Genomic DNA, 25,143 nt, shown 5'->3' with positions numbered 1-25,143 from the left:
GTAGGAAATCTATATTTTAATTGCAATTTATCCAGAAATTTTTAATTGTGCTTTGCCTCTTTGCCAGCTCTGTGAGCTTTAAAATGTAATGATATTTAGAGTTTGGCCTTTATCAGTGTAGTTTCTTTAGTAGGGATGAGATGATAGCAGTCTTCCAATATTTGAGGAGTTGCCACAAAGAAGAGGGAGTCCAGCTATTCTCCAAAGCTCCTGAAGGCAGGAGGAGAAACCATGGGTGGAAACTAATCAAGGAGAGAAGCAACCTGGAACCGAGGAGAAATTTCCTGACAGAACAAGTGGAACAACTTACCTCCAGAAGTTGTGGATGCTCCAACACTGGAAGTATTTAAGAAGACTGAACAACCATTTGTCTAAAATGGTGTAGGGCTTCCTGCCTCAGCAGGGGGTTGGACTAGAAGACCTCTAAGGTCCCTTCCAACTCCGTTATTCTGTTAGTAGTTAGATTTCTTTGTAGCAGTTTTACATTACATATAATATATGTATATGTGTGTATGTATACACACATGTATGTGTGTCTATACACATACACACATCATCTGAAATCTAGTAGACTTTAAAAATCTGGGTTCAAGCACAGTTTGTAAAATGTTTTGCAGGCATTCTTGCCTGAGTTGGGTCAGTGTGCTACTTGTAACTAACAGCCTGCCATCTTTATTATTTCACACTACTGCCCTATTTCTTTCGTTTCACAAAGTAACCACGAAACCACGGCAATTTAACCCTGTGGCCTCTTTGTTTTCTTCCTTCTCAACCAAAATGGTTTCTGTACTTTTCATAGAAACAAAAGCCTTTGGTTGATCAACATCAAAGGGTGGCGCAAGACAGCTATACATCAATGCTCTTCTTTCATGTTAACTTTAAAATAGCTTGGGGACCAGGCCCAGCTTGGACCCCCATCTCTACAGTCTACTAATAGCTTTCGGTAGTTGGTCAACTCTATTTAAGATAATAAACAAACTGGTTCCTCTATTGGTGGTAAACATGGAGTTTCCATCCACTGTTCATTAAGGGTAGGGGTGTCATACTCCGAAGCAGCCCGTGGGGTGCTTAAATCTGGCCCGTGGAACCGACCTGAAAATATCAAATAAGTGGCCAGCCAAAAAATGGGTCGCTGGGCAGGGTGTGTGCAGTTCCCCCATGGCCTGTTTTTGGCCTCCAGGGCCTCCTGCAGCACTCTGCCGTCCGAAAACAGGTTGCATGGAGGCCCTGCGTGGCCCCCACGTGGCTTGTTTTGGCCAGCAGAGTGCTGCAGGAAACCGTCCATCCCGTCTCCCCTCCCCCCCACCCCAGGCTGGTCCATGGAGGACAACTACAATGGTGATGCAGCTCTCCAAGAAATCCAGTTTGACACCCCCCCATCCCCCCCCCCGATTAAGGGTCTTATTCCACAGTGTTTTGCACCAACTGTGGCATCACAATAGTTCCTGTCATTTCTCAGTCTGGTGCTGCTAGGGAACATGTCTTTCACCATTCCCTTCATGTCAGGGCATTATATTAAAAGTGATTTTATTTTTAGAGTAAAAGGGAGATCAGCAAACAATATGAACAATATGAATTATATGGAGGTAACGTTATGGTAGAACTATTGTTTCTTGGTTCGTGCCGTACAGGGATAAACATGAAATATATCTATACATTTCCAAATGAAAGGCAAACTTAAATAAGATTTGCTTCCAAGTAGGTGTCTTAAGAGTTCGTTTTTCCATCGGAGCGACTGGTGCTTTTGTTCTTAGAAACGGAAGCTTTTATGAGATTAGCACGGAACAACAACCTTTGACGAGCGAACAACTTTTGTTTGTCATTGTGGTTTCATTGAATAAAATGCCAGCAAACTTAGCAGGCCTGTTTATTTATTGCCTCATTGGCTTCCTTGCCTAATCAGATTTCCTTGCTCTACACAAAGTGCTCTCTGGCTGTGAAATGTGCAACCTGTTGACTGAACATCTTGCTCTGTGGAAGGACCATTTTACATGTGGCGTCTCCTTGAGCATCTGCGCTCGTGTGACAAGCACATACCCATTGGAAAATGCTATCTATGCAGATCTGCCTTGGGAGAATTCTTGAATGACTACAGCACACTGTTGAGTGTGTATGGGGCGGGAAGATTGGCTTGGTTGTGTGTCCGCCTCATTTTCGGTTTTGCATGATTGCTGTTCCTAACTTTTGTTCTGTTTTTCCTCCTTCTTGGTTTATGGGAAAGCAATTTACATACCTTGGCACCATTGCCAAGGAAGTTAATAGCTTTGCTAAGGGATGTTCTTAATGACTTGATGTCGTTCAGTAGCTGTTATTGCCACCTGCTTTAGTGAAGTGTTTTTGACAAATAATTCATTGAACCTTCCATGTTGATTTTCACCTGTAGGGTACATTTTTATCTGCAGGTGTGGCCCCAAAGAAATGCTAGCTGTTTTTCTGCTTACCACCACAGCATTTAATGGGTTATCATTGATAATTCCACAATGTTTGCTTATTTCTGATTTCCAGTTCTGTTCACTGAAACACTCAACCGGCCTAATATTTACTTCGGTGGATGAACATAGGTTTACTCTCCAGATTAATGAATCTTCAGGGCCAGCCTACCACATTTCAGATGTTTTTGGATTTCTTTGTTCTGGAGACATAATGTCATTCTGCAGCCACAGAAGCATGAAAAATCAAACAGTTAAATTGTTGTTTTTCCACTGATCATTTCCCCCATACGGTGGTAGTGAAGGTAGGATGCATTCAAGAGAAAGTGTGGAATTTCTTCAGGAGTTTTTTGCTTGGTTCATAAAATTGTAGAATTATGAAGTTAGAGATTCCATAGATTGTGTAGTCCCTCCTCTTACAATGAGCAGAGAAAAATGGTTAAACTCATCTTTCAGTTTTGATTGTCTCTTCTTAAGACATTCCGGAGGTATATCTTCATTACTGGATTGTTCCATTGTTCTATCAACTGTTAAGTTTTTTTCTGTTATTTAAGCAAAATCCAGGTAGCCTGCAATATTTTCTGGTCTAATTTCAGTGACAAAGAAAAATAGTTCCTGACTATTTCAGGGTACCCTTTGGTCTACCTCAAAATTAGTATTATATCTCCCTTCACTTTTCTTTTCTCCAGGTTGAACATCCCACTTTCCTTCAGCCTATTTTCATAGGGCCTCCCCTTAAATCCCTGTGTCTTCTTTGTCCCTTCTGGTGCCCAGAATCATACGCCATGTTCTAGATACAACCTCAGTACCACACAATAGAACAAAAAAAGTACTTCACATGTCTTAGATTGGTTGCTTTTTCTAATGCAACCCTAGAGCGCATCAACTCTTCTACCTGGTATCTCTCATTGTTGGCGTATGTTCAGTTCATCATCAATGGTCACACCCAATGTCCTTTGATGCAGTCTTTCCAAGGCACAGGTGTCTCGCTGTGCAACTGCATCCTACATTTTTTCCTCTCTAAATGTAAGATTGTACATTCTTCTCTTTCTGAAGATAACTTGTTCCTCTCAAACCAGTCTTCCCACAAATTCAGGTTAGATTACGATCTCATTTTGTCATTTTGGGTGTTAAACGTTAACTAGATAGTCACCCACATCCATTTTTGTATCATCAGAGTGCTTGACCTCGAGAAAAATTCCAGTGACACCTCCTAAGCAACTTCTCTCGGACTTGATGCTGAATCCTCAATGCTGGTTATCTGACTGAGGTTAGCCAGGCATTTGTGGACCTGTCCTACCGTAGGTGTGCAAATAAGAATGTTGCATGTCATCTCAATCTTTCCTGAAACCAAGATCAATTAACAGCCACGGGTTACTTTTTACCTTATTAAAGGAGGAAATACAGTTTGTTTCACATGGTCTCTTTTTGACAAAGCCGTGCTTGATTTTAGAAATAGTTCTCAAGATGCTTAGCAAATACCTTGTTTTAGTATTTACGGTTACATTTTTTTCAGCTTATCAATCAATAATTCTTGAGATCCTCTTTTTTCCCTCCCCTTTCTTGAAAAGGAACATATCGTTGACTCAGCAAGTTCCCACAGCTTTTCTTCAGTATTTGAGGGAGTATTTCATTAGGGCCTAATGACTTTCAAATTAGCTTAGAATATCCTTGCATCAGTTCACTTTCACCCATCTTCCTCCTGTTTGGTGCTTGTTCCCAATTTACTGTTCCGAGCAACATTTCCTTTTTGATGGCAACACAGAGGTAAAAATTGAGGGTTCTCTGTTTTCTCTTGATTTTCTCTCTATTTATCATCCAGGTCATGGTTGTCCCAAAAGTGCTTTTTTTGTTTTCAAGGGGCAACTGGACTTTCTTGTTTTTTCTTTGAAGACATTTCGCTTCTCATCGAAGAAGCTTCTTCAGCTCTGAAGATGCTTCTTGGATGAGAAGCAAAAAGTCTTCAAAGAAAAATAAGAAAGTCCAGTTGCCTCTTGGGGAAAAAAGCATTTTGGGACTCTATTTGTCTTCTACTTTCCTGTCTTGCTGCTGTTGACTTATTTCAAGAACACTTTGTCACCAAATTTTGCCTCATTAGCTTTAGTTCATTTTCCACCTTTGATCTTAATCCTATGTTTCCTTCCATTTCCCCAAAGTTTATTTCTTTAGTCTTCTCACCTTTGCAAGCACTTTGAACACTTTGTCTTTATTAAATGTCTCCTCGCTTTCTTCCTCATTACTGTTTTTTGAAATTGTACTACCTTTAATTTCAAGAAGTCAGAACCAGCTACAATACCATTGCCTTCAAGGTTTTCTCACAATGGATATTATCATCTTTCTTTATTAAAATTGGTGTTTCTAAAACCTACAGTTTTCATTTGACTTCATTTTAACCTTGTTGTTGTTAAAACAGCAAATAATGTGTGGTGATTTGCATTCAGCGTTCCCACTTCTTAGATGTATAGTTAAGCGGCAAATCCAAGGCAGCAGGTTGCTTTAGTGACTTACCTGAAGCTTTTGATAGAGAAAAGTTTCACCAATTCAAGTGAAAAAAATCTATTGTGTTTTGGCAGAATTTAGCCTTCTAAGGAGGCCTCGGTAACCTCCTATCGCAGCCACTTCATGGTTTCGTGGGAAGCTTCAGTAATTTACTTGATCTACTTCTGACTGATTTGGTTATCTGTAGCAAACCCCTACTAAGAGGTTCCTCCTGGTAATTAGCCTGTTTAACTTAATCCAGATGCTTTCTCTACTGGAAGCACTATGAGTTCAGTGAGCCTTACTGCAGGTAGATTCATTCCAGCTTCACAATACCTCAGGGTTTCCATGTTTTTGTAATCCTTATTAGATTTAATCCTTGCTACTGGGCCTCATGACATTCAGCCTGTTTGATATTCATACTTCGTGCATTGGTGAGAACTTCTAATGGGGACAATTTCTCTCTTCTTTATACCTTTCCTTATTTCTTTTGTAAAACTAGTAATGTCCAAAATAATGCACTTTGCTGTGTAATCAATCCATTACCTGCCAATTTGTAACTTGCCAGTTGTTTTTATGATGTTCACCCTGTGTTTTCAAGTCCTCCAGACCCACTTTTGTACAAAGGTATTGTACGAAGATGTATTTTCCCTCCTTAGTGAAATTAATTCTCTGCCAAGCAACCTGTCTTCCCTGAACTTTCTTCCATTGTTGGAAAACCTAAACCTCTCTTGGTTGATCCAGCACTGCAACCAGACATTCGCTTGTTGAGTTTTCCTCCTACCGGCTTTGTCTCCAGCAGGAAATACTGACGAGAACATCAGCTCAGCTTCAGGATCTTCATCCTTCTTCCCACAGCCACAAAGTCCCTCTTCCTAGGTTAGATGTCATGCCATTCGACACCCATTTGTGCCCATGTGGATGTATAGGAGCTGGCTGTGGTCCATTGAGCCTTATGTCACATCTTGAATTTTCACCTACAAGACAGCAGGCATGTCAAGATGACAAATGGGTGCTTTTGTGTCCTTCCAGAAGGAGCCCTCAACAAACACAAGCTTTTCTTCTTGGCAATGGATCCCTTTCCTCTTGGATGAGCTGACAGTGCTTCATTGTTGGGTGTCTTTTATATTTCACTCATGTTTGTGGGGAAGCTATGAGTTGGAACTGACTGCCAAGTTCTAAAGAAATAGAAATAATCTGGGTTGCTGTTTGGGTTCCGACGGTGATGTGTGACCAACTGCTTTCGTCCCCATCCTTTGCTTTGGTGAAACTGTAAAACTTCACATTGCTCTCCTGATCGTAATGAGCAATGACATCCACGTGACAAATCTTCCCTTGAACAAATGAGATGTAGGCATGAGACACCGCCCTCCATTTCACCGCCCTCTGCTTCCAAACTGACATTTTACACAAACGGTACCTCCTTTTCCATTGGGAGAATGGCCAACATGGCACATCTGTTGCAGGGGATTGCCAGGACTTCATCACTGGTGATGTCTCTGTACATCGGAGGAAGTAGCGATGGTGGCCGATCCAAATACATTTGTTAGTTCAATTTCAATTCAGAATAGAGCTGGAAGGGGCCTTGGAGGTCTTCTAGTCCAACTCAAGCAGGAGGCCCTATACCAGTGGTGGCTAACCTTTTGGGGCTCCTGTGCCAAAAATTTGCATGCACCAGCACACACACACACTTGCATGCCAGCACCCAGAATGCAATGTGCCTGCCCTCTCCCCACGCCCCCTGTGCGTGCAGGTGCAACCCCCCCCCCCTTACCTGCGCTGTGCCTCACAGTTGATTTTTCGGCTGGTTTAAGGCCTTTTTTGGCCTTGCAGAGGCTTTTTTCAAGCCTCCGGGAGGCTGAAAAAGGTCTCAAACCAGCCCCCCCCAAATCAGCTGTGAGGCACGCACATGCGCAATGAGGTAAGTTTGCCTGCGGCTTGCGTGCCAGCTCAAATGGCTCTGCGTGCCACTTATGGCACACGTGCCACAGGTTCACCATCATGGCCCTATAGCATTTCAAACAAGTAGGAGTCCAGTCTCTTCATACACACATACATACATACATACATATTTATTTTTACAAACATTCCATCTTTTCTTTAAACAGTGTGTCAACTGGGTACAGATATCTTGTGCCATATTATTTATGGTTAATACAGTTTCCTTACCATAGCAACAATAATTGCATTACATTCTTTTTCTAAACTACTAAATAATAAATAATTTCGTCCAGTCTCTCCTTAAAATCCTCCAGTGATAAAGCACCCACAACTTCTGAATGGAAGCCCGTTCCACTGGTTAATTGTTCTCACTGTTAGTAAGTTTCTCCTTAATTCCAGGTTGCTTCTCTCCTTGATTATTTTAAGTGCATATACACTAGCCTGAGTTGGCCGTACAAAGTCCAGTTTCTCAGCTGCTCATAGTTAACTCCTGCTTCTTCTCCCCCCAAATATAGCAGGAACATGCATCAGCTTATGAGCTGCTGAAGTCTTAATTCCTTTGCACCTTATAGGGACTTCTTCCCAAACTACACCGGAAATATTTAAAGGAATCTCCAGAACATGACTTCCCGTTAACTTCTCTGCTGTTTGAAATTATTATTATTTAACAAGGGGAAATGTTTCCATCCCCACCAATGCAGGGCAGCGGGACTTACTTCTTCCAGTATCACACCCTCATTCTGTTCAATTTCACAGTTACCACATTTCCAATAATTTCTGCTCTCTTTCCAGAATGCACCAGCAATCTGCAAACCTGTGCATTCTGGATGTTAACACTTGTCAAATATACATAATTCCAGTGGCACAAGTAATGCCCTTCACCTGTGAAATTAAAGGATAAGTTTGTAGGCTTTTATCCTACATCGAAATAAAACTCAAAATAGGGGGGAAAACATTTCTGCCAAACATTTCAACTTAAAAACCAAACCAAACACAATCAAACTGATTATTCAAATAAATATCCTAGTACGTTGTGACCCAATGCTCCCTCTCTTATGATTGATTCATCTGTTTTGGCTCTCTTTTTAGGTTTTAAAAAGGAATAAGGCTGTTGACTTTTGGAAGTAACAGTTCACAAAGACTACAATTTTAAGTCCACTTCCTGGACCTTCCAAAGTGTGAGTGAAACCGAGGGAGTTTTGCTTCTCTCCGACCCCAATTGATTCCTTATTTTTAACATATTTGGCTGGCAAACGTTAGGCACCCTGGAAATGGACAGTTTTTTTAAAATGCATAAGTTTGGCCCCTTAAAAATGGCAGTACCTTGCTGGTTGGTTTTAGAGTGCAAAGTACAATTATTGTAAGAGATACAGTCAAATCATAGGGTTTTTTTTTTGATACTGTTCTGTTGTCTTTTATTCTGTATTTTCTTTTCTGCTCTGGAGATTAATCAATGCCTGGATAAAGTCAAATAGAATCCTGTTGATTTTCTCGAACTTTTGTGATTTTGCTAGATGTGTGAATTGTTTTGACCTCCTCTTCCTTTTTTATGACTTTTTTTTCCCTCCAAGAGAGTGGTAATCGCATAATTCATTGTGCGACATTTTTGTTCATAGTTTCATTTTCCGTACGAGCCATTCTTCCTGGCATATAATTTGCATTCTTTACATCTCTAGAACTATCATATGCTTATAGCTAGATCAAGCAGGGCACCGTGTACCTTTTGAATGGATCAGTTTTATTTGCAGACAAATGTACGCTGCCTAGGAATAGGGTAGCTTTATAATCAATAAATAGGCCATCAGTGGTTGGTTTTCCCATCAGGACTGTAATTTGAAGTTTGTTCACATGGGGTAAGTCTCAGATAATAATGCTGAGAATGAGTGATACAGGCAGTCCTTGACTTACAACACTTCATTTAGTGACTATTCAAAGTTACAATGGCACTGGAAAAAAGGGACTTATGACTGTTTTTCACCCTTAACGATTATTGCAGCATCTCCATGGTCACGTTGTCAAAATTCCAGTGCTTGGCGACTGACTCGCATTTGTGATGATTCCAGCGTCCGGGGATCACACAATCCTCTTTTTACGACCTTCTGCCAAGCAAAATCAATGAGGAAAACCAGATTCGCCTGAACAGAATAGAATAGAACAACAGAACAGAACAGAATAGAATTCTTTATTGGCCAAGTGTGATTGGACACAAGGAATTTGTCTTGGTGCAAATGCTCTCAGTATACATAAAAGAAAAGATACATTCATCAAGAGTCAAGTATCATCAGGTACAACACTTAATAATACTCATAGGGTGCAATAAGCAATCAAATCATACTAGGAAACAGTCAGTATAAATCATTAGGATACAAGCAACAAAGTTACAGTCACAAGTGGGAGGGGATGGGCGATAAGGAGTGATGAGAAGATTATTAGTAATAGTAGTACAGACTTGTTAAATAGTTGGACAGTGTTGAGGGAATTATTTGTTTAGCAGAGTGATGACGTTGGGAAAAAACTGTCCTTGTGTCTAGTTGTTCCGGTGTGCAGTGAGTGCTCTATAGCGTCGTTTTGAGGGAAGGAGTTGAAACTGTTTATGTCTGGGATGTGAAGGGTTTGTACAAATTTTCACAGCCCTCTTTCTTTTAAACCCGTGTTACAACTAAACAACTGCAGTGATTTACTTAACAACTGTGGCAAGAAAGGTCGTAAAATAGGGCAAAATTCCCTTAACTGTCTCAGCAACAGAGATTTTGGGCTCATTTGTGGTTGTAAGTTGAGGACTACCTGTTGTTTTTTAAGAAAAATTGTTGATCATTGTGGCAACAGGATACGATTGTGGATTGAGGATTACTTTTACATTGATAACTGGGTAGAAGCGTGATTGATTGCTGGCAAGTTTAAACAATTACTTAGATCCCATATATGAATGGATGGAAATCTCCAATAATAAGCGACCCTTTATTTTCAGGGTCTTTTATTACACAGGAAATGTTTTTCTAGCATTAAGCTCTTCTTGAAAAATACAGATAACAGCATGAGTTTAGTGTTGAGATTTTATGTTATAAAACAGTGTCAGTTTGGAGTGTATTTCTAGTACATTAACTCAGGCGATATTACTGAAAATCGTATTACTTTGTGGCTTCTCTCAGACTGTAATGCTGCTTTGTTAAATGCATAGTTTTGTTTAATGTTTAGTTTGTTAGTCATAATAAAGTAGCTCTTGGCTATTTTATTGCTTGCACTTTACTCATGCAGATTCAGAAAGGTTAGTATCACATTTAACTTACAAGCTTTTAGCGTCTCATTTTGCCCTTGCTGAAGTGAGCAGGTGTATAAAATTATTGAATATTAACTGCTCAGAGAAGGATAGGGAATAGCGTTGGGTTTGTAACAAGGATTTTATTTTTATATCCTTCCACTTCAAGAGCACTGAATTAGGGTGTTGTTTTTTTTGCTGGGCTTCTCAAAATAAAACAGACTATCTTCATTCTGTGTATTAAAAAATCCTTCCCTCCAAATTCTTCCAGGAGTATTTTGGAGACTTTATATTAACTTTTTGGGGGGCATGAGGGTTTATAGCTTCATTATACAAACAGCTACGCCAATTTCTTATTAGTAACGTTCTTTGCAGAGAAATGCCCCATTGGGGATATGGTGGCATCCTTCCATTGTTTCCTGTGAGCCCAAGTATTTTACCTCATAATTTTAAATATTTGCTAGGTTTGTTTTCTTTTTTTATTATTATTATTATTTTTCTTCTGTGGCATTTTGATCACCCAGAGAGGATTCTTTTTATTTATTTGTCATGAGCTTGTGACTAAATCAAACCAATACTTAAATTATTAGATGAGAGATTCAGAACCACAAAGTTTTTCTACGAACATTTAAGAAACCGAAACAGGGAATAAACAAATCTGACTTCTGAGGGAAAAAAATACAGGTCTTGGGGTTTACAATTTACACAGGTTCTATAATATGATTTTTAAAGCGATGCTTGATCAATACAGCTAGGACCTATCCAAACTATTTCTGTGAACGTGTTAGAAACTCAGTAAATCTTTTCTATCCAGAAAGGAAAATGGGGTTCCTCATGAAAGATTACATATATAGGTAGTCCTTGACTTACAACGGCTTGTTTAGTGACTGTTCAAAGTTATAACAAAGTGACTCATGACGGTTTTTACACTTCTGGCCATTGCGTTGTAGCAATCAGTTGGCAATTGGTTCATATATATGACGGCTGCAGTGTCCTGGGATTGTGTGATCACCTTTTCCGATCTTCTGACAAGCAAAGCTAATGGTGAAGCTAGATTCACTTAACAACCGTGTCTTAACAACTGCAGTGATTCACTTAACGACGGTGACAAGAAAGGTGGTAAAATGGAGGCAAAACACATTTAACAACTGGCTTGCTTAGCAGTGGAAATGTTGGGTTCGGTTGGGGTTGTAAGTCACAGGTGTATCACAGTTAACTAGATTCATTTTACTGTAAAATATACCTCTTGACAGTAAGATCTGTAGACCAGTGGAAAAATCGACTGATGAAAGTTCTGGGTTGTCCATCATTAAATATTATGAAGAAGGGACTAGTCAGCCAGCTCTTAAGAATGGGTTAACTGGTTTTCTTGCACACTACGAAATATTAAGCTAGATTACCAGTGTGGTATCTTCCAATTCCACAATTCTATGAACCTGTGACTTTTGGAAATGGATGCAACCTGTTCACCATCAGCAGTCACATACTTCTGCATTCAAAATATGGAGTTATGAAGTAGGAAGGGACCTTGGAGGTCTTCTAATCCATCCCCCTGCTCAAGCAGGAGGCCCTATACCATTCCAGACAAATGGCTGTCCGGTCTCTTTTTAAAGACCTCCAGGGATGGAGCACCCACAACTTCTGAAGTTCCACTGGTTAATTGTTCTCACTGTTAAGGAAATTTCTCCTCTAGGTTGCTTCTCTCCTTGACTAGTTTCCATCCATCGCTTCTTGTCCTGCCTTCAGGTGCTTTGGATAATAGGTTGATCCCTCTTCTTTGGGGCAGCCCCTCAAATAGTGGAACACCTCTATTCTGTCAGTGTGAATGGGGAAGCGTGACATGAGTTGCATATCCTCAGTTTTGGATTGTGTGACCAGGAATAGAGAGAGAAGCTTAGAACATGCCATCATTTTAAACCACTTCCAAACTCGGTGATAAGATTTGCAGAATTATCTCAACTTAGATCCCAGCTTGATCTGGCCCATAATTCCAATTTTTTTTTTCTTTTGGGTTAGAAAATGTAATGAAGAATGCCCTTTTGTTATATGAATTGGACCTCCACAATCTTATCTCATATGGCTGAGAGGATTTTGGAAGTTATGGAGACCCTAGTGGGTTAGAAAACATAACAAAGAATGCCCTTCGGCTGCATGAGTTGGACTTCTTATCTCATGTGGTTGAGAGGGTTTTGGAAGCTGTGGGGTCCTTGGTGCTCTCCAAGCTTGGTTGTTTCGTTGCAGACGTTGCAAGAAATGTCTGCAAGAAAACCACCAAGCTCAGAGAGCCCCAGGGACTCCACAGTTCAACCTTCAGCTGCTACTCTTCCGTTCTACAGATAGTCCTTGATTTAAAACAGTTCACTTAGTGACCGAAGTTACAATGGCACCGAAAAAAAAGTAACCGATGACCATTTTCCACACTTACGATCATTGTATCATCCCTGTGGTCACATGATTTGCATTTGGATGCTTGACAACTGACTCATAAATTCGATGCGGAAACCAGATTCACTTCACAACCATGTTACTAATTTAACAACTGCAGTGATTCACTTAACAAATCTGTTGAAATAGTAAAAGGAGCCCAAACTCACTTAAATAAATTTCGCGTTTAACAGCATAAATTTTGGGCTCAGTTCTGGTCGTAAGTTGAGCACTAACCATTTTGGCATTAATATTCTCTTCTATTGGCATTTGGGAAGTAGAAATGAAATTATCTAATTTTTTTTCAAATGTTAATTGATTTTTTTATTGATTATATTTCTTAGTGCTTAATAAACATTGTGTTGTCTGGGTATTTAATTTGCTTAACATCTGATTATATTCTTAATCTCCACACCTTTTTTCTAACCACTGGTAAAATAGATTCCATGTTTGAAAGTATTCTTTCTGCTTAATTTTGAATGTCAGTCTATCCATTTCTGCACAGTCTAGTATCTTTTTAATTATCTCTTCATCTCAGGGTGTTTCTTCATTTTTCCAATATTGTGCGAATATAATCCTTACTGCTGTTAAAACATGTAATATTAAATACATACTTTTCTTATCTAATTTTTCTGATATTATACCTAATAAAACAGTTCAGGTTTAAATTCTATGTGGTTCCTTATCATCTTTTCTAGCCACCTTTGCCCAATTTTTTTTTGTTTTAGCACAAGTCCACCACATATGATAAAATGTGCCCGTCTTTTGATTACCTTTCTCAATATATCTAGTATTTTGATTCTTCTTGTCCTTATTCCTAGATTGGAAAGTATAAAATAAAATATGGGGTGTGTGTGAAGGAAACCAGTTGATTCATAACTGTCTTTAGTTAGCGGGGCACAAGGAGACATTGTTCAAAATTTGTTAGTAGATTTACTCAGGGTAAATCCCTGATTGGGTAGCTATCATATTTCTTTGGTCACGAGAGATGCTCAGCGCTTTGATTGCCTATTTTTGGGTCTTATCTGGGACGTATATTCTGACTTTTTTTTTTTTGCACTGCTTATACCAAATGCTTTTGCCCTGTTTCATCAAGAGCAAAGCTTCATAAAAGATTATCCTGAGAAAAGGGATTTTTGCTTATTTCTTGAAATAAATATTGAAATCAGATGGAACAGAAAGGCGGGAGCACATTGATACAATGATGGTGCATTTTTACTCAGATATAAATCCAATAATCTACAATAATCTGACACTACAATAACCCAAATCAGATAAAGGCAGCAGCAGCTTATTTAGTGATTGTGTGAAGTTACAATGGAATCGAAGAAAGTGATTTATGACCATTTTTCACTCCTATGACTGTTGCCACATTTCCCTGGGCACATGATTGAAATTAACTTGCTTGACTCAACTGACTCATATTTATGACTGTCGCAATGTCCTGGGGTCATGTGGCCACCTGTGATGACCCGGGGCGTGGCACAAAAGCAAAAAAGACAAAGTCCCTTTAATACCTCCAACTTGGCCCCCAATGTCCAGTTATCATCGGCTGGAGAAAAAGAACAGTCCCAAGAACAGTCTTTAAAGGGAAGAAATTCAGTCCGAACTCAAAGTACATATACATTATAAATAAAAACCAACACAAACCATGTTGCAGCAATTAATGAGACAGGGCAGGATAAGGAATCACAGACTTCCAAAAGATAACGAAACACACAGTTGGGAGGATGCCAGAATCCAGATAAGACTTGACAAACAAAGATAATGCACGCTTTGCTTCCAGCAAGGTGCTGTGCGCAAACACCCTTTATATCCTGTTTTCCCAGCTGCAGCTAATGAAGGAGATCAGGGCCTTTTTTTCCCCCATAACCCATGTTGCTCCCTTATCTGTTCCTCCCAGCATGCCTAGTTAGATGAAGAGGGGGTGGCCCTGGGTCTTCCTCTGAATGCCCAGCCAGACTGTGTCCTTCCCCAGTTTCTTCCAGAGTCACTGGAGCCACACTCCCACTCCCTGTCAGCTGCTCAATCTCTTGGAATCAGATTCCAACAGGGACATGACACTATCTTCTGTGACCAGCAAAATCAATTGGAAAGTCAGATTCACTTAACAGCTGTGTGACTAACTTAACAACTGCAGTGATTTGCTTAGCAGTGTTGGCAAGAAAGGTGGCGAAATGGGGCAAAATTCACCTAAACAAATGTCTCGCTCAGCCACAGAAAATGCTGGACTCAACTGTGGTCATAAGTCGAGGGCTTCCTGTACTTCATTCCCAGTTTATATATAAAAAAAGTTGAGCATTAATGTAGAAATGTGGTTGGGTACGTCTGTGCTGGTAGGAGCACCACAGTTGCAACTCTATACAGATAGTCCTTGACTTAAAACCACAATTGAGCCCAAATGGAAATGTTTGTTAAGTGAGTTTTGCCCCGTTTTATTACCTTTTTCACCCCAGCTGTTAATCATGGCAGGTGTGAAGTTAAGTCACCATGTTGTTAAGTGAATCTTCCCCATGGACTTTGCTTGTCAGAAGGTCGCAAAAGGGGACCACATGACCCCGGGGACACTGCAACTGTCACAAATATGAATCGGTTGCCAAGTGACTGAATTGTGATCACATGACCTGCAAGGGTCATAAGTGCGAAAAATGATCATAAATCCCTTTTTCCAATGCCGTTGCAACTTTGAACAGTTGCTAAACGAACTGTTGTAAGTCAAGGACTACCTGTGCATACATACCCATCATACATCCCCTAAATTCAGAAGGACTTCGATATTTATTGCAATCGTCGTCTTTTTTTTTGGTGCATTTTTTTTAAACAAAATACAGTGTTTTAGCTTTTTGAAAAGGAAGTATCTTTCTTCCCCCCCACTCCTAAAGACGACTTCTAATGTTTGTATATATGTATTTCTTAATTTTCCCACAGATATGCACTTATTTGGCCATTATCCAGCTCATGATGATTTCTATCTAGTTGTGTGCAATTCCTGCAATCAGGTTATCAAGCCACAGGTTTTCCAGTCTCACTGCGGTAAGTGGTATGTTTTGTTCGTGGATTACGGCTCGGTTGACTTCAATTTAATGTGCTTCCCTTGGTCGGAATTCTGAATAGAAGTGGGGGGACGACAAAATAGGTGAAATTGCCTCAGCGGCCGAATCAGAGGAGGAGCAGGAGGAGGTGTGGGAGTCAGGGTCAGCATCAGAGCAACCTGGGAGTTCCAAGAGGGAAGAGGGAATGGAGCTGTCAGAGAGCGAGAGAAAGACAGGCAGTGCCTGGGCTGTCTGTGAGCCCTCAGAAGGAGACTCAACAGCCCCCAGGTTTGGAGGTGGCTGATGAGGAAGAGGAGGAACAGCTGGGTCCAGTGCCTGACGCGCAGAAAGCAGAGGAGAAAGGAATTGAATTGGCATCCTTCAGTCTCGAGACTATGGTATCGTGCTATGAAACCGGTAACTGCCACTTCCCATATTGTTTCAATGCTGTATGCAAAGCTGGAGTGTCTCCAGAGCACGAGGCCTGGGTAATTTAATATGGAGGATAAACTGTTACCCAAGCAGCAGATCCCCCCCTCTCCATTTCACTGAAATAATCTAATGGAACGGCAGAGCCGATTCGATTAGTTCCAGCTGTGTCGCAGAACATGATTGTACACAGTCACGGACTGCTTCTGGGACTCCGGCTCCGGATTTTGCCTCAAGAATGACTCTTGAAGCCTTTTCCAATAATAGTTATAGCCACAAGGCAGTGGAGGTTTGAAACCAGAGTTTCCCTTCTCCTAGAAGATGGTTCTACCGTTTTATCTGCCGTTGGGGCATAAAGCTCTCTTTCACCTTAAAAAAAAAAAAGGGAGGGGGAGCAGTGGAAATCTATGGGCTGGTCCTTTGGAAGGAAGAGCCACCACTGTTGTGGTTAGCCAGCAGCAGGTGCGGATGGCTGAGGAGAGTGAGGACTCAGATGAGGGGCCAGGACCGTAAGGGAGTGGACTGCTGCTTCAGAGATTGTGGGGGCTGGCAGCAGCTATGAGGAGGTTCCCGAGGAGCCTGTGCCAAGTGTGTGTGCACGCAGGATTGCTTGTAGGAAGGAGCAGTTGTAACAGCATGGGTGACTTGGGAGTAAGACTGCAAGGTAATGGCCCCTGCTTCAAGAAGATAAAAGCCAGCTGTGAAACAAACATACTTTGCAGAAGGCAAAGACGTTTTGAAACTTCAGCCTCGTGGGCATTCCAGTATCCCGAGTTTGTATTTGAAGATTCTTGTTTTGTAAATTATTTCTTGTCTGTTATCTTTTGGCAAGTCTCGCTCAGTTTGGCAAGCAGCTAATTATTTTGTAAAAGCATTACAAGGTTTCTGTTCTTTTTGAATTGTGTTTGATTTGTTGGAAAAGGCCATGGGTCAGAACAAGCACTGCTAGCAAAGCCCCACCCTAGCTCTGGGAATAAAAGGCAAGGGGCAGAGATGAATAAATGTGGCAGACAACTATTCATCTTCTGGCCTGACGGACTTGTTAGCCTGCAAGAGAAACTTTTTACCGGGGCCGCTGGCGCTCCTAATATAGGAACCTTTTGAGTTCACGGTAGAGGGTTTGTCCTGTTTGGGGAGCTGGGTTAAAACAGTGATCGATTCGGTGGGGATGGTATGGCAGAAGATGGCCCTCTTGTGTACAGCTAGTCCTCGACTTACAACAGTTCGTTTATTGACCATTCGAAGTTAACAATGGCACTGAAAATACATTTTTTGCACTTACGACCTTTCCAGCATCCCCCATGGTCGCGTGATCGAAATTCAGACGCTTGGCAACTGGTTTATACTTATGACCGTTGCAGCATCCTACGGTGATGGTCCCCCTTTTGCGACCTTCTGACAAGCGGGAAGCCAGATTAGCTTAACAACCGTGTGACTAATTTTACCATCTGCAGGGATTCACTTCGCAACCATGGCAAAAAAGGTTGTAAAATGGGGCAAAACTCGCTTAACAAATGTCTCACTTAGCAACATACATTTTGGGCTCAGTTGTGGTCGTAAAGTCAAGGACCGCCTGTATTTGGAGTGTCAGCCCAAGAAACTTGGTTGCTGGAGGTGGGGAATTTAAATTCTCACGGTCCTTGTTCGTCCATCGCTCCAGCAGGGAGAGAAATCTTTTACGACAGGTATGGAACCCCAAATACAAAGTAATGGAAGTGAAACGTAGATACAGGTAAAAAGATTTTGCTATCCTATTGAGCTCAGCGTCTCACCTGTGAGGAGACAAAATGACATACGACTGCAATTGAACCAACGTTTATGTTGCTTAAGGAGAAATTTGTTAAGTGAATTTTACCCCATTTGTTAAGCGAATCCCTGCAGCTCTTAAATTAGTAACACGGCGGTTCAGTGAATCAGGCTTCCCCATTGACTTTGCTCTTCAGGATGTCGCAAAAGGGGGGATCATGTGACCCCTGAAACACTGCGACCGTCATAAATATGAGTCATCTGTCAAGTGTCCAAATGTAAATCACATGACCGTAGGGATGCTGCAACGGTCGTGTGAAAAATAGTTATATGTTCCTTTTTTCAGTGCCATTGTAACTTTGAACGGTCACTTAATGAACTGTTGTAAGTTGAGGACTACCTCTGCAGCTTGTCCTCCCCTTACAACCATTTGTTTAAAGTCACAACAGCCCGGGGATAGTGATGTATAATTCTTTTTTGCAAAGCTGTTGAATCCTCTCCGAGGTCCCATGATCAAAAATCTGACTGTGTGGCAACTGTGCGGCAGCCGTTCGCAGGGTCATGTGATCACTTCTTGCTCCTCAACGGAGAAGCCAAGTTTCACTTAACAGCAGTGTTGGTGATGTAACAACTGCAACGATCCGTTTAACAAATGTGGCAGGATTATGGACTGTGCTGAAATGAGTAAATAGACATTTGAAATTAGAGAACAAGAAGATAAACCATTTTATATGATATGGGATTTGTTTTATCAATGGTTGGACAAAAAGACATGGTAATGTAATAGGCTAGGCAATTCTGTGATAGAAATTTAACAGACTGATATAAAACATAATATAGATAGATAAAACCATTGGTTGAAAATATAACATGAATTTTAAGATAAAATTTGGAATATCTCATATAAAATGATGGAATAAATACTTTAATCATGGATGATTAATAACTGATAAATATATAATCATATGTTAGTTTGACAATGTGAAAATTGATATAAACTGTGAGTAATGACTACAAAAGGATAGCACAAAAGATTCATAACCAACTGACACACTATATGTATATAAAATGGAAGATGGTTTTCTGGTTTTATGTTTTGTATGTGTACGTTTGTTTTTAAAAAAATAAAAACTCTTTTAAAAGAAAAAAACAAATGTGGCAGGAAAAGTTGTAAAATGGGGCAAAACTCGCTTAACAGCGTCTTGTGCTTTGGCAAGGGAAATGTTGGGCTCCGTTGTGGTTGTAAGTGAAGGACTATGTGTAGAATGAAGGAGAGATGAAAGTTGTCTTTCTGTTTGAGAGACGCTTGGAGCCCCTATCTCAGTGGTGGCTAACCCTTTTCAGCTCACGTGCTGATAATTGCACGCGCGCGCACTCGCTTGCACGTGCTTGTGTGCCAGAACCCAGAAGTCAATGAGTGCTGGCCCCCCTGCGCATGTGCATGCAATTCCCCCTTGCACGCTGCATCTCTGTATGAACGCGAGACACCCCGGTGTGCACTGCGTGTCTGCCCATGCGTGCGTGTCTCCTGCACAACCTGCCCCCACCTGCGCATGTGCGCCAGGTACCCATCAAACAGTTGTCGGGTGGAGGCGCGCATGCGCAGTGAGGCTCTTTTGGGCAACCTCTCGCATGCCGGGGGAAATGGCTCTGTATGCCACTTCCGGTACGCATGCCATAGATTCGCCATCATGGCCCTATCTGGTTCTTAAAGGATCTCTTCCATTTTCTAGCTATATTCAAGGGTGTCATATGGTGATGTATAGTTCAGATGCGGCCCATTGGGGTGCTTAGATGTGGCTCACAGGGCCGCCTGGGAAACAGCAAAGGACCAGCCCTCAATGCCTTTTCCAGTGAAATCGGAGCTTGGGAGGGACACACGCATCCCTCCCAGGCTCCGTTTTCCTCCGCGACGGCCTCCTGCAGCCCTTTGCCAGTGAAAACATTTTGACTGTCACGGCCGAAAACTGGAGCTCAGGAGCCCGTTTTCGCCGGCAGAGAGCTCAGACCACCACAGGTGCCCCTAACATGAGTGACACCAAGCTGGCCACGGCCACTCTGGCCACACCTGCCCTGGCCCTCGAGGCCAAACACAACCCTGATGTGGCCCACAATGAAATCAAGTTTGTCATCCCTGCCATACGCTAAGCAAATTTAAAAGGCTATTTTTTGCTTCCCAGCAGCCTTGAGAGCCAGAATGAGAAGCAAATTTTTACCTGGTTTGGTGCCATGATTCAGATCATGGCTTGAGATCAGAGGAGCCCAACAAAATTGTGACAACCCATTAAAATTAGCCAACCTTTGTCAGGCCTTGCTGCCACTAATCAACCTAGGAACAATTTCCTGTTGACTGCAATCATACTCAAACCAATCAATGTTGGTTTCTTGGGTCAGGCATACCCGTTCCTTATATTGCTGTCTTTCATGGTTTTAATATGGTTTAATAATGGTTTAATAGTCTGGATTAATTTCTCATTGAATGGGGCATGTCTGTCTTCAGAATTGGCCTCAGTGCAGACCATAATGGGACCCCTGATTTACTAAGAGGTGGTTTCATTGAGTTTCCTCAAACAAGGTGCGTTGGGAGGACATGCTCAAGTATCTTCATGCCTTTTGGTTTTGATATACAAGATGAGTAGATTTCCCAGGACTGTGGGAATCTGCTGTTTCCACATCCTCACAGTCCTTTTAGTTCTGCAGACTTTATTTGAAGCCATAATATTTTGCATAGTTATTTTGGAGCATTTCTGGTGAGCGAGAGAATATAGAATTGGAAAGGAAATCTTGTTAATTGTTAACAATCAAAACGGCCTTCAGTCCCTTTGTTTTCAATTTATATTTAGACAGCTTGACAGAACAGCTTGGTTAATTCGTGTTGTCTGTTGCAAAGTAATTTATTTAAATATTAAAGATTGTACTGTTTGATTTACATTTCTTTTTTTTAATCCATTGCATGCAATGTATATATTTTTTGTAATGGACATATAGTTGCACTATTTACTGTATCTTACAACATTTGAAATGTCTTCCATAATTTTCAAGTCTCTTTGTTGGAGCTGTAGCTACTTCCTGACGTTATTTTTGCTGCAAAACATTTATTTTTAAAAAATACACCCGGGAAAGAATTTTGTAATTCTGAAGTAGGATTGACAGCTTAAATATGTGGACACTGTTTCTGTCTCTGTTTTCTCTCTGTTTGTCCACTTGTAAATTAACACATCATATATAACTCCTTGTTTTTATTATGGTGTTGTCTGAGTAATGACTAATGAATATTGCTGCTTAATGATTTTTAATTAGGCTAACTATTGTATGGCTAAATCAAAGAGGAATATGTAAGGACTTTAGTAGAGTGCTTAATTCACAGTTTTCTTTGTCTTAGGACCCTTATTGTAAAAAAAGTCAGTGCATTATTATAGCCCTAAGAAAGATATGAATAATTGGGTTTTTTAAAGGAAGTGGAACTGGGCAAAAGGTACATATATTTGAGGTATCTTGATGTTTAAAATAAATTTATTTCATCTAATGTTCTCAGTGTTGTGGATAATAATGATAAAAATAATTGTACAAATACAAATAGATCTTGACAAACGATGGATGGTGCTGAAATATTTGTCAAAAAAGAATAATGGCAAACCGTGCAAACTCGCAGGTAAGCGAGATTTAGTTTCAGGTGCAATGATCTAGGCAAAAATTCTGCGGAAAGTTGTAGCTTGGCTCGATAGCACTGGCTTGATTTACCAATCCATTTCTTAACAAGCAGCTGTCTCGCTTAGGCACGGGCATTTCGAGCTCCGCAGTGGTGGACTACCTGGTGCTGTTACATTCTCCCAGACACGAAAGTCCCTTCTGTGTGAACATTTTGCGGTGGCAAAAGCAGCCCACGCTTCGTCTTGGGTACCGTCCTCGGTTGCCCTGACAACAAGGCTGAGTTTTGAGAGGAAGGAGCCTTCGCTTGTCCTGGAAGTAATCTCTTTTGAAAAAGCTGGCAGATCTGCTTGTCTCTTTGCTTGGGAGAAAGCTACAGGAGCACTTGGAATCTGAGAGGGATCCTCCTGAGATCCTACTTTCCTCACTATCCTCTCCCCAACAGCAATGGACAATATAGAAAATGCTAAAGCATCCATAAGGGTAGTCCTCACCTTATGATCACAATTGAGGTCCCAAATTTATCTTTCTAAGTAAAAAAAAAAAGTTAAATGAGTTATGCTCAATTTACAACTTGTCCTGCCGCCTTTGTTAAATGAGTCACCGCAGTTAAGCTAGACATATGGTTGTTAAGTAAATCTGGATTCCCCATGGATTCTGCTTGTCAGAAGGTCACCAAAGGGTGACCCCATCATAAATGTGAGTCAGGAAGTGGGACTAGAACTCTCTATCTCCTGGAGATTGGGCCAATGACACGGCTAAGGCGGGACCAGTACTCTCCATCTCCTGGAGATTGGGCCAAGGTCATAGCTAAGGCGGGACTAAAACTCTCCATCTCCTGGAGATTGGGCCACGGTCATGTCTAAGGCGGGACTAGAACTCTCCATCTCCTGGAGATTGGGCCAAGGTCATGGCTAAGGCGGGACTAGAACTCTCCATCTCCTGGAGATTGGGCCAATAACACAGTTAAGGCGGGACTAGAACTTTCCATCTCCTGGAGATTGGGCCAAGGTCTTTGATAAGGCGGGATTAGAACTCTCCATCTCCTGGAGATTGGGCCAAAGTCTTTGATAAGGCAGGACTAGAACTCTGTCTCCTGGAGATTGGGCCAAGGTTTTTAATAAGGTGGGACTAGAACTATCTGTCTCCTGATGATTGGACTAAGGTCACCCAACCAGCTTTCCTGGCTGAGGTGGGACTAGAATTCCCACTCTATGCTTTCTAGCCTTTTACCTTAACCACTAGACCAGCTGGCTCTCATCTGGCAACCAGTTACTACAATAAACCTAGTAGGTGCCTGACATTTTCTTTGTTCAATCAGTTGCATGTAATTACATTTAAATTATATCAGATAAAATACAGTTTTTCTTTTTACCCTGGTCTAATTTATGGAGTGTACTTTCAATGCAGTCCTTCAAGATCAAGGAATGCCTTGTGTTTGAAAACCATGGTCTCCATCTAGAGGTGAATCCTTGCCTTGGGATTCATACCAGAACTCAAGATTAACAGAGTTGGAAGGGATCTTGTAGGTCATCTAGTCCAACCCCTCCCCCCCAAGGTGTGTCACAGTGGTGTGTCTCCAACAGAACCCGAGGCCGTCCCTGTGAAAAAGGGGACCTGATGGAAATGCCCCAGAAAAATACATTTCCTGAAAGCATCGGCTGTAGTTTTCATGTTTTGCCAGGCTTGGGGAAAAAAAAATGTATGTCTTGGTTTTCTTAATCCAGAGATTAGTTTTCAAAGTTTTCACAGATTGTGAGAACTGATTTTTCCTGACTGATGCATGTTCTTTATTTATATTTTATGATAAGATTTCCAATACAGCAGTTTAAAAGTTCACTTTTTAAACCTGACCACTTTTCATAATTTTCAAGAATTTTAACCTACTTACTTGCTAAGTTATATCCAGTAGGGGGAGCCTTTATATTAAAAACTGTCTTTCCTCAATTCGCTTTTTCGGCAATTAAAAGTTCTTTTTCTGAAATGAAGTATCCTTCCTTCCTTCCTTCCTTCCTTCCTTCCTTCCTTCCTTCCTTCCTTCCTTCCTTCCTTCCTTTCTCTAGGGCATAATTCTTACAATCCCACTTGGAAGCTTATCCTACAGATTAATCAAGAGTTTTCCTAATAAATACTTCAGTGCAGGATCCAAATCTGAATTAGCATTAATTGTCCTTCTCTGTTTACAAACTCAATTTGAAAGAGTAATAAAAGCAAACAGATCAAGTAAAGGCTGAAAAATTTCAGATTTTTAGAATCTTGTCTATTCATGATAAAGATGAGTATGCATGCGTGTATGTACACACACACATGCACACACCTTATTTCCATCTGTCCACTTGAAATAAACAATTCAAAGACTTTTTGGAAAATAGAGGAGTTGGCTATATGTAAATTTTTGTTTTCTTCAACTAAGTGCAGAAAACAGCAAAGACCACAGTTCAACCCTCAGCTATATATACTCTCTTCTATTGATAATATTTTTTTTCTCTTGCCTCCAGTGACATAGATGAACTTGAGTGCTTTTTACATCACTGGAGATTACTGGCAGCCCTCGACTTACAACATTTCATTTAGTGACTGTTCAAAGTTACAACGGCACTGAAAAAACTGACTTATGACCACTTTTCACACTTAAGACCATTGCAGCATCCTCACAGTCACGTGATCACAATTAAAACACTTGGCAATTGGCTCATATTGCAGTGTCCCGGAGTCATGCAATCCCCTTTTTCAACCTTCTGACAAACAGAGTCAACAGGGAAGCCAGATTCACTTAACCATGTGACTAACTTAACTGCAGTGATTCACTTAGCAATGGAGGAAAGAGAGGTCATAAAAGAAGGCAAAATTCACTTGACAAATGTCTCACTTAGCAACAGAAATGTTGTGCTCAAGGTGAGGTCGTAAGTCGAGGACTATCTGTCATAAATGGTAGCACTCACCAGAGATTGGCTGCTCTTAAAAAATAAAGCTAAAGAAGGTTGGACGTGGTTATTGTAAGGATGGGAGACCACCAGGAAATGCCAATCGCCATAGGATATTTTATTTAATCCTTAAATGGGTGGCTGCAGAAATTCTCTTCCTTTAGTGGCTGTCATGGAATAGACTGCTCTAGATCAGAAGGGTTTTATTTGAGCCGCAAGGTTTATTGTCTGCTGTGAGAAATTGTGTCCATATGTTCTGACCAAGATTTCCGAGACTATAATTATGCACATGCTTATTTTAAAAACAAGTCTTGTTTTATTGCAACACTGGGAATTGTTTTCATTCCCAGCCAGTAAAGAATCTCAAACAGTCCCTCAAGATAAGCATCCACCTTTCTTTCCTGTGAAGTGCTGCCAATAACAGAAGTGTCAAATGAACTAGAAAAAAAACCCAGCCAAAGTACAAAGAGCTTCAAGAATGAGTCTGAACCAAACTAATGACTTTGCTTCCTGCAAAGGTTTCATCATCGTTGCCTGTCCTTTATACCTTATGGGAGGGGCAATCACCTCCCAGCCTTACTCCCGAGTCGCCGTTTTGTTTCAGCTGCTCTCGCCTTCTAGCAGCTCTGTGCATACACGCACTGGGAACAGGCTTCCCTTGGTCCTCTGCCTCATTCCTTTCAGACTCTGGAGGCTCCGGAGTCAGCACCCCACTCCCAGATGATCCTGGCCCCATCTCTGCATCGGATGCAGGACCCTCGTCTGAGTCCTCCCCAGACTCCCAGACTGGTCCCTGTTCTTCCTCACTCTCCGATTCTGCTGCGGTCTGTACAGGC

The 25,143-nt window shown here is 41.1% G+C and overlaps 1 protein-coding gene across 5 annotated transcripts in view; it reads left to right on the top strand.

The window, feature by feature from the left end:
• The window catches only part of ATXN7L1 (ataxin 7 like 1), a 79,395-nt gene that overhangs the window by 17,648 nt on the left and 36,604 nt on the right, over window positions 1-25,143 (top strand). For 4 of the 5 annotated variants that reach the window (XM_026701474.2, XM_087935534.1, XM_087935535.1 and 1 more), the window contains exon 3: window positions 15,457-15,561. The exons of the other annotated variant lie outside the window; for it this stretch is intronic. In XM_026701474.2, coding sequence (XP_026557259.1) covers window positions 15,457-15,561 — 105 coding nt within the window. The remainder of the gene's footprint in view (window positions 1-15,456; window positions 15,562-25,143) is intronic. 5 annotated transcript variants of the gene reach the window in all.

The sequence above is a fragment of the Pseudonaja textilis genome, chromosome 5 (assembly GCF_049901715.1).
Source record: "Pseudonaja textilis isolate UNSWEBS1 chromosome 5, rPseTex1.2, whole genome shotgun sequence".
NCBI classification, from domain to species: domain Eukaryota; kingdom Metazoa; phylum Chordata; class Lepidosauria; order Squamata; family Elapidae; genus Pseudonaja; species Pseudonaja textilis.
This window is presented reverse-complemented; position numbering and strand designations above follow the sequence as displayed.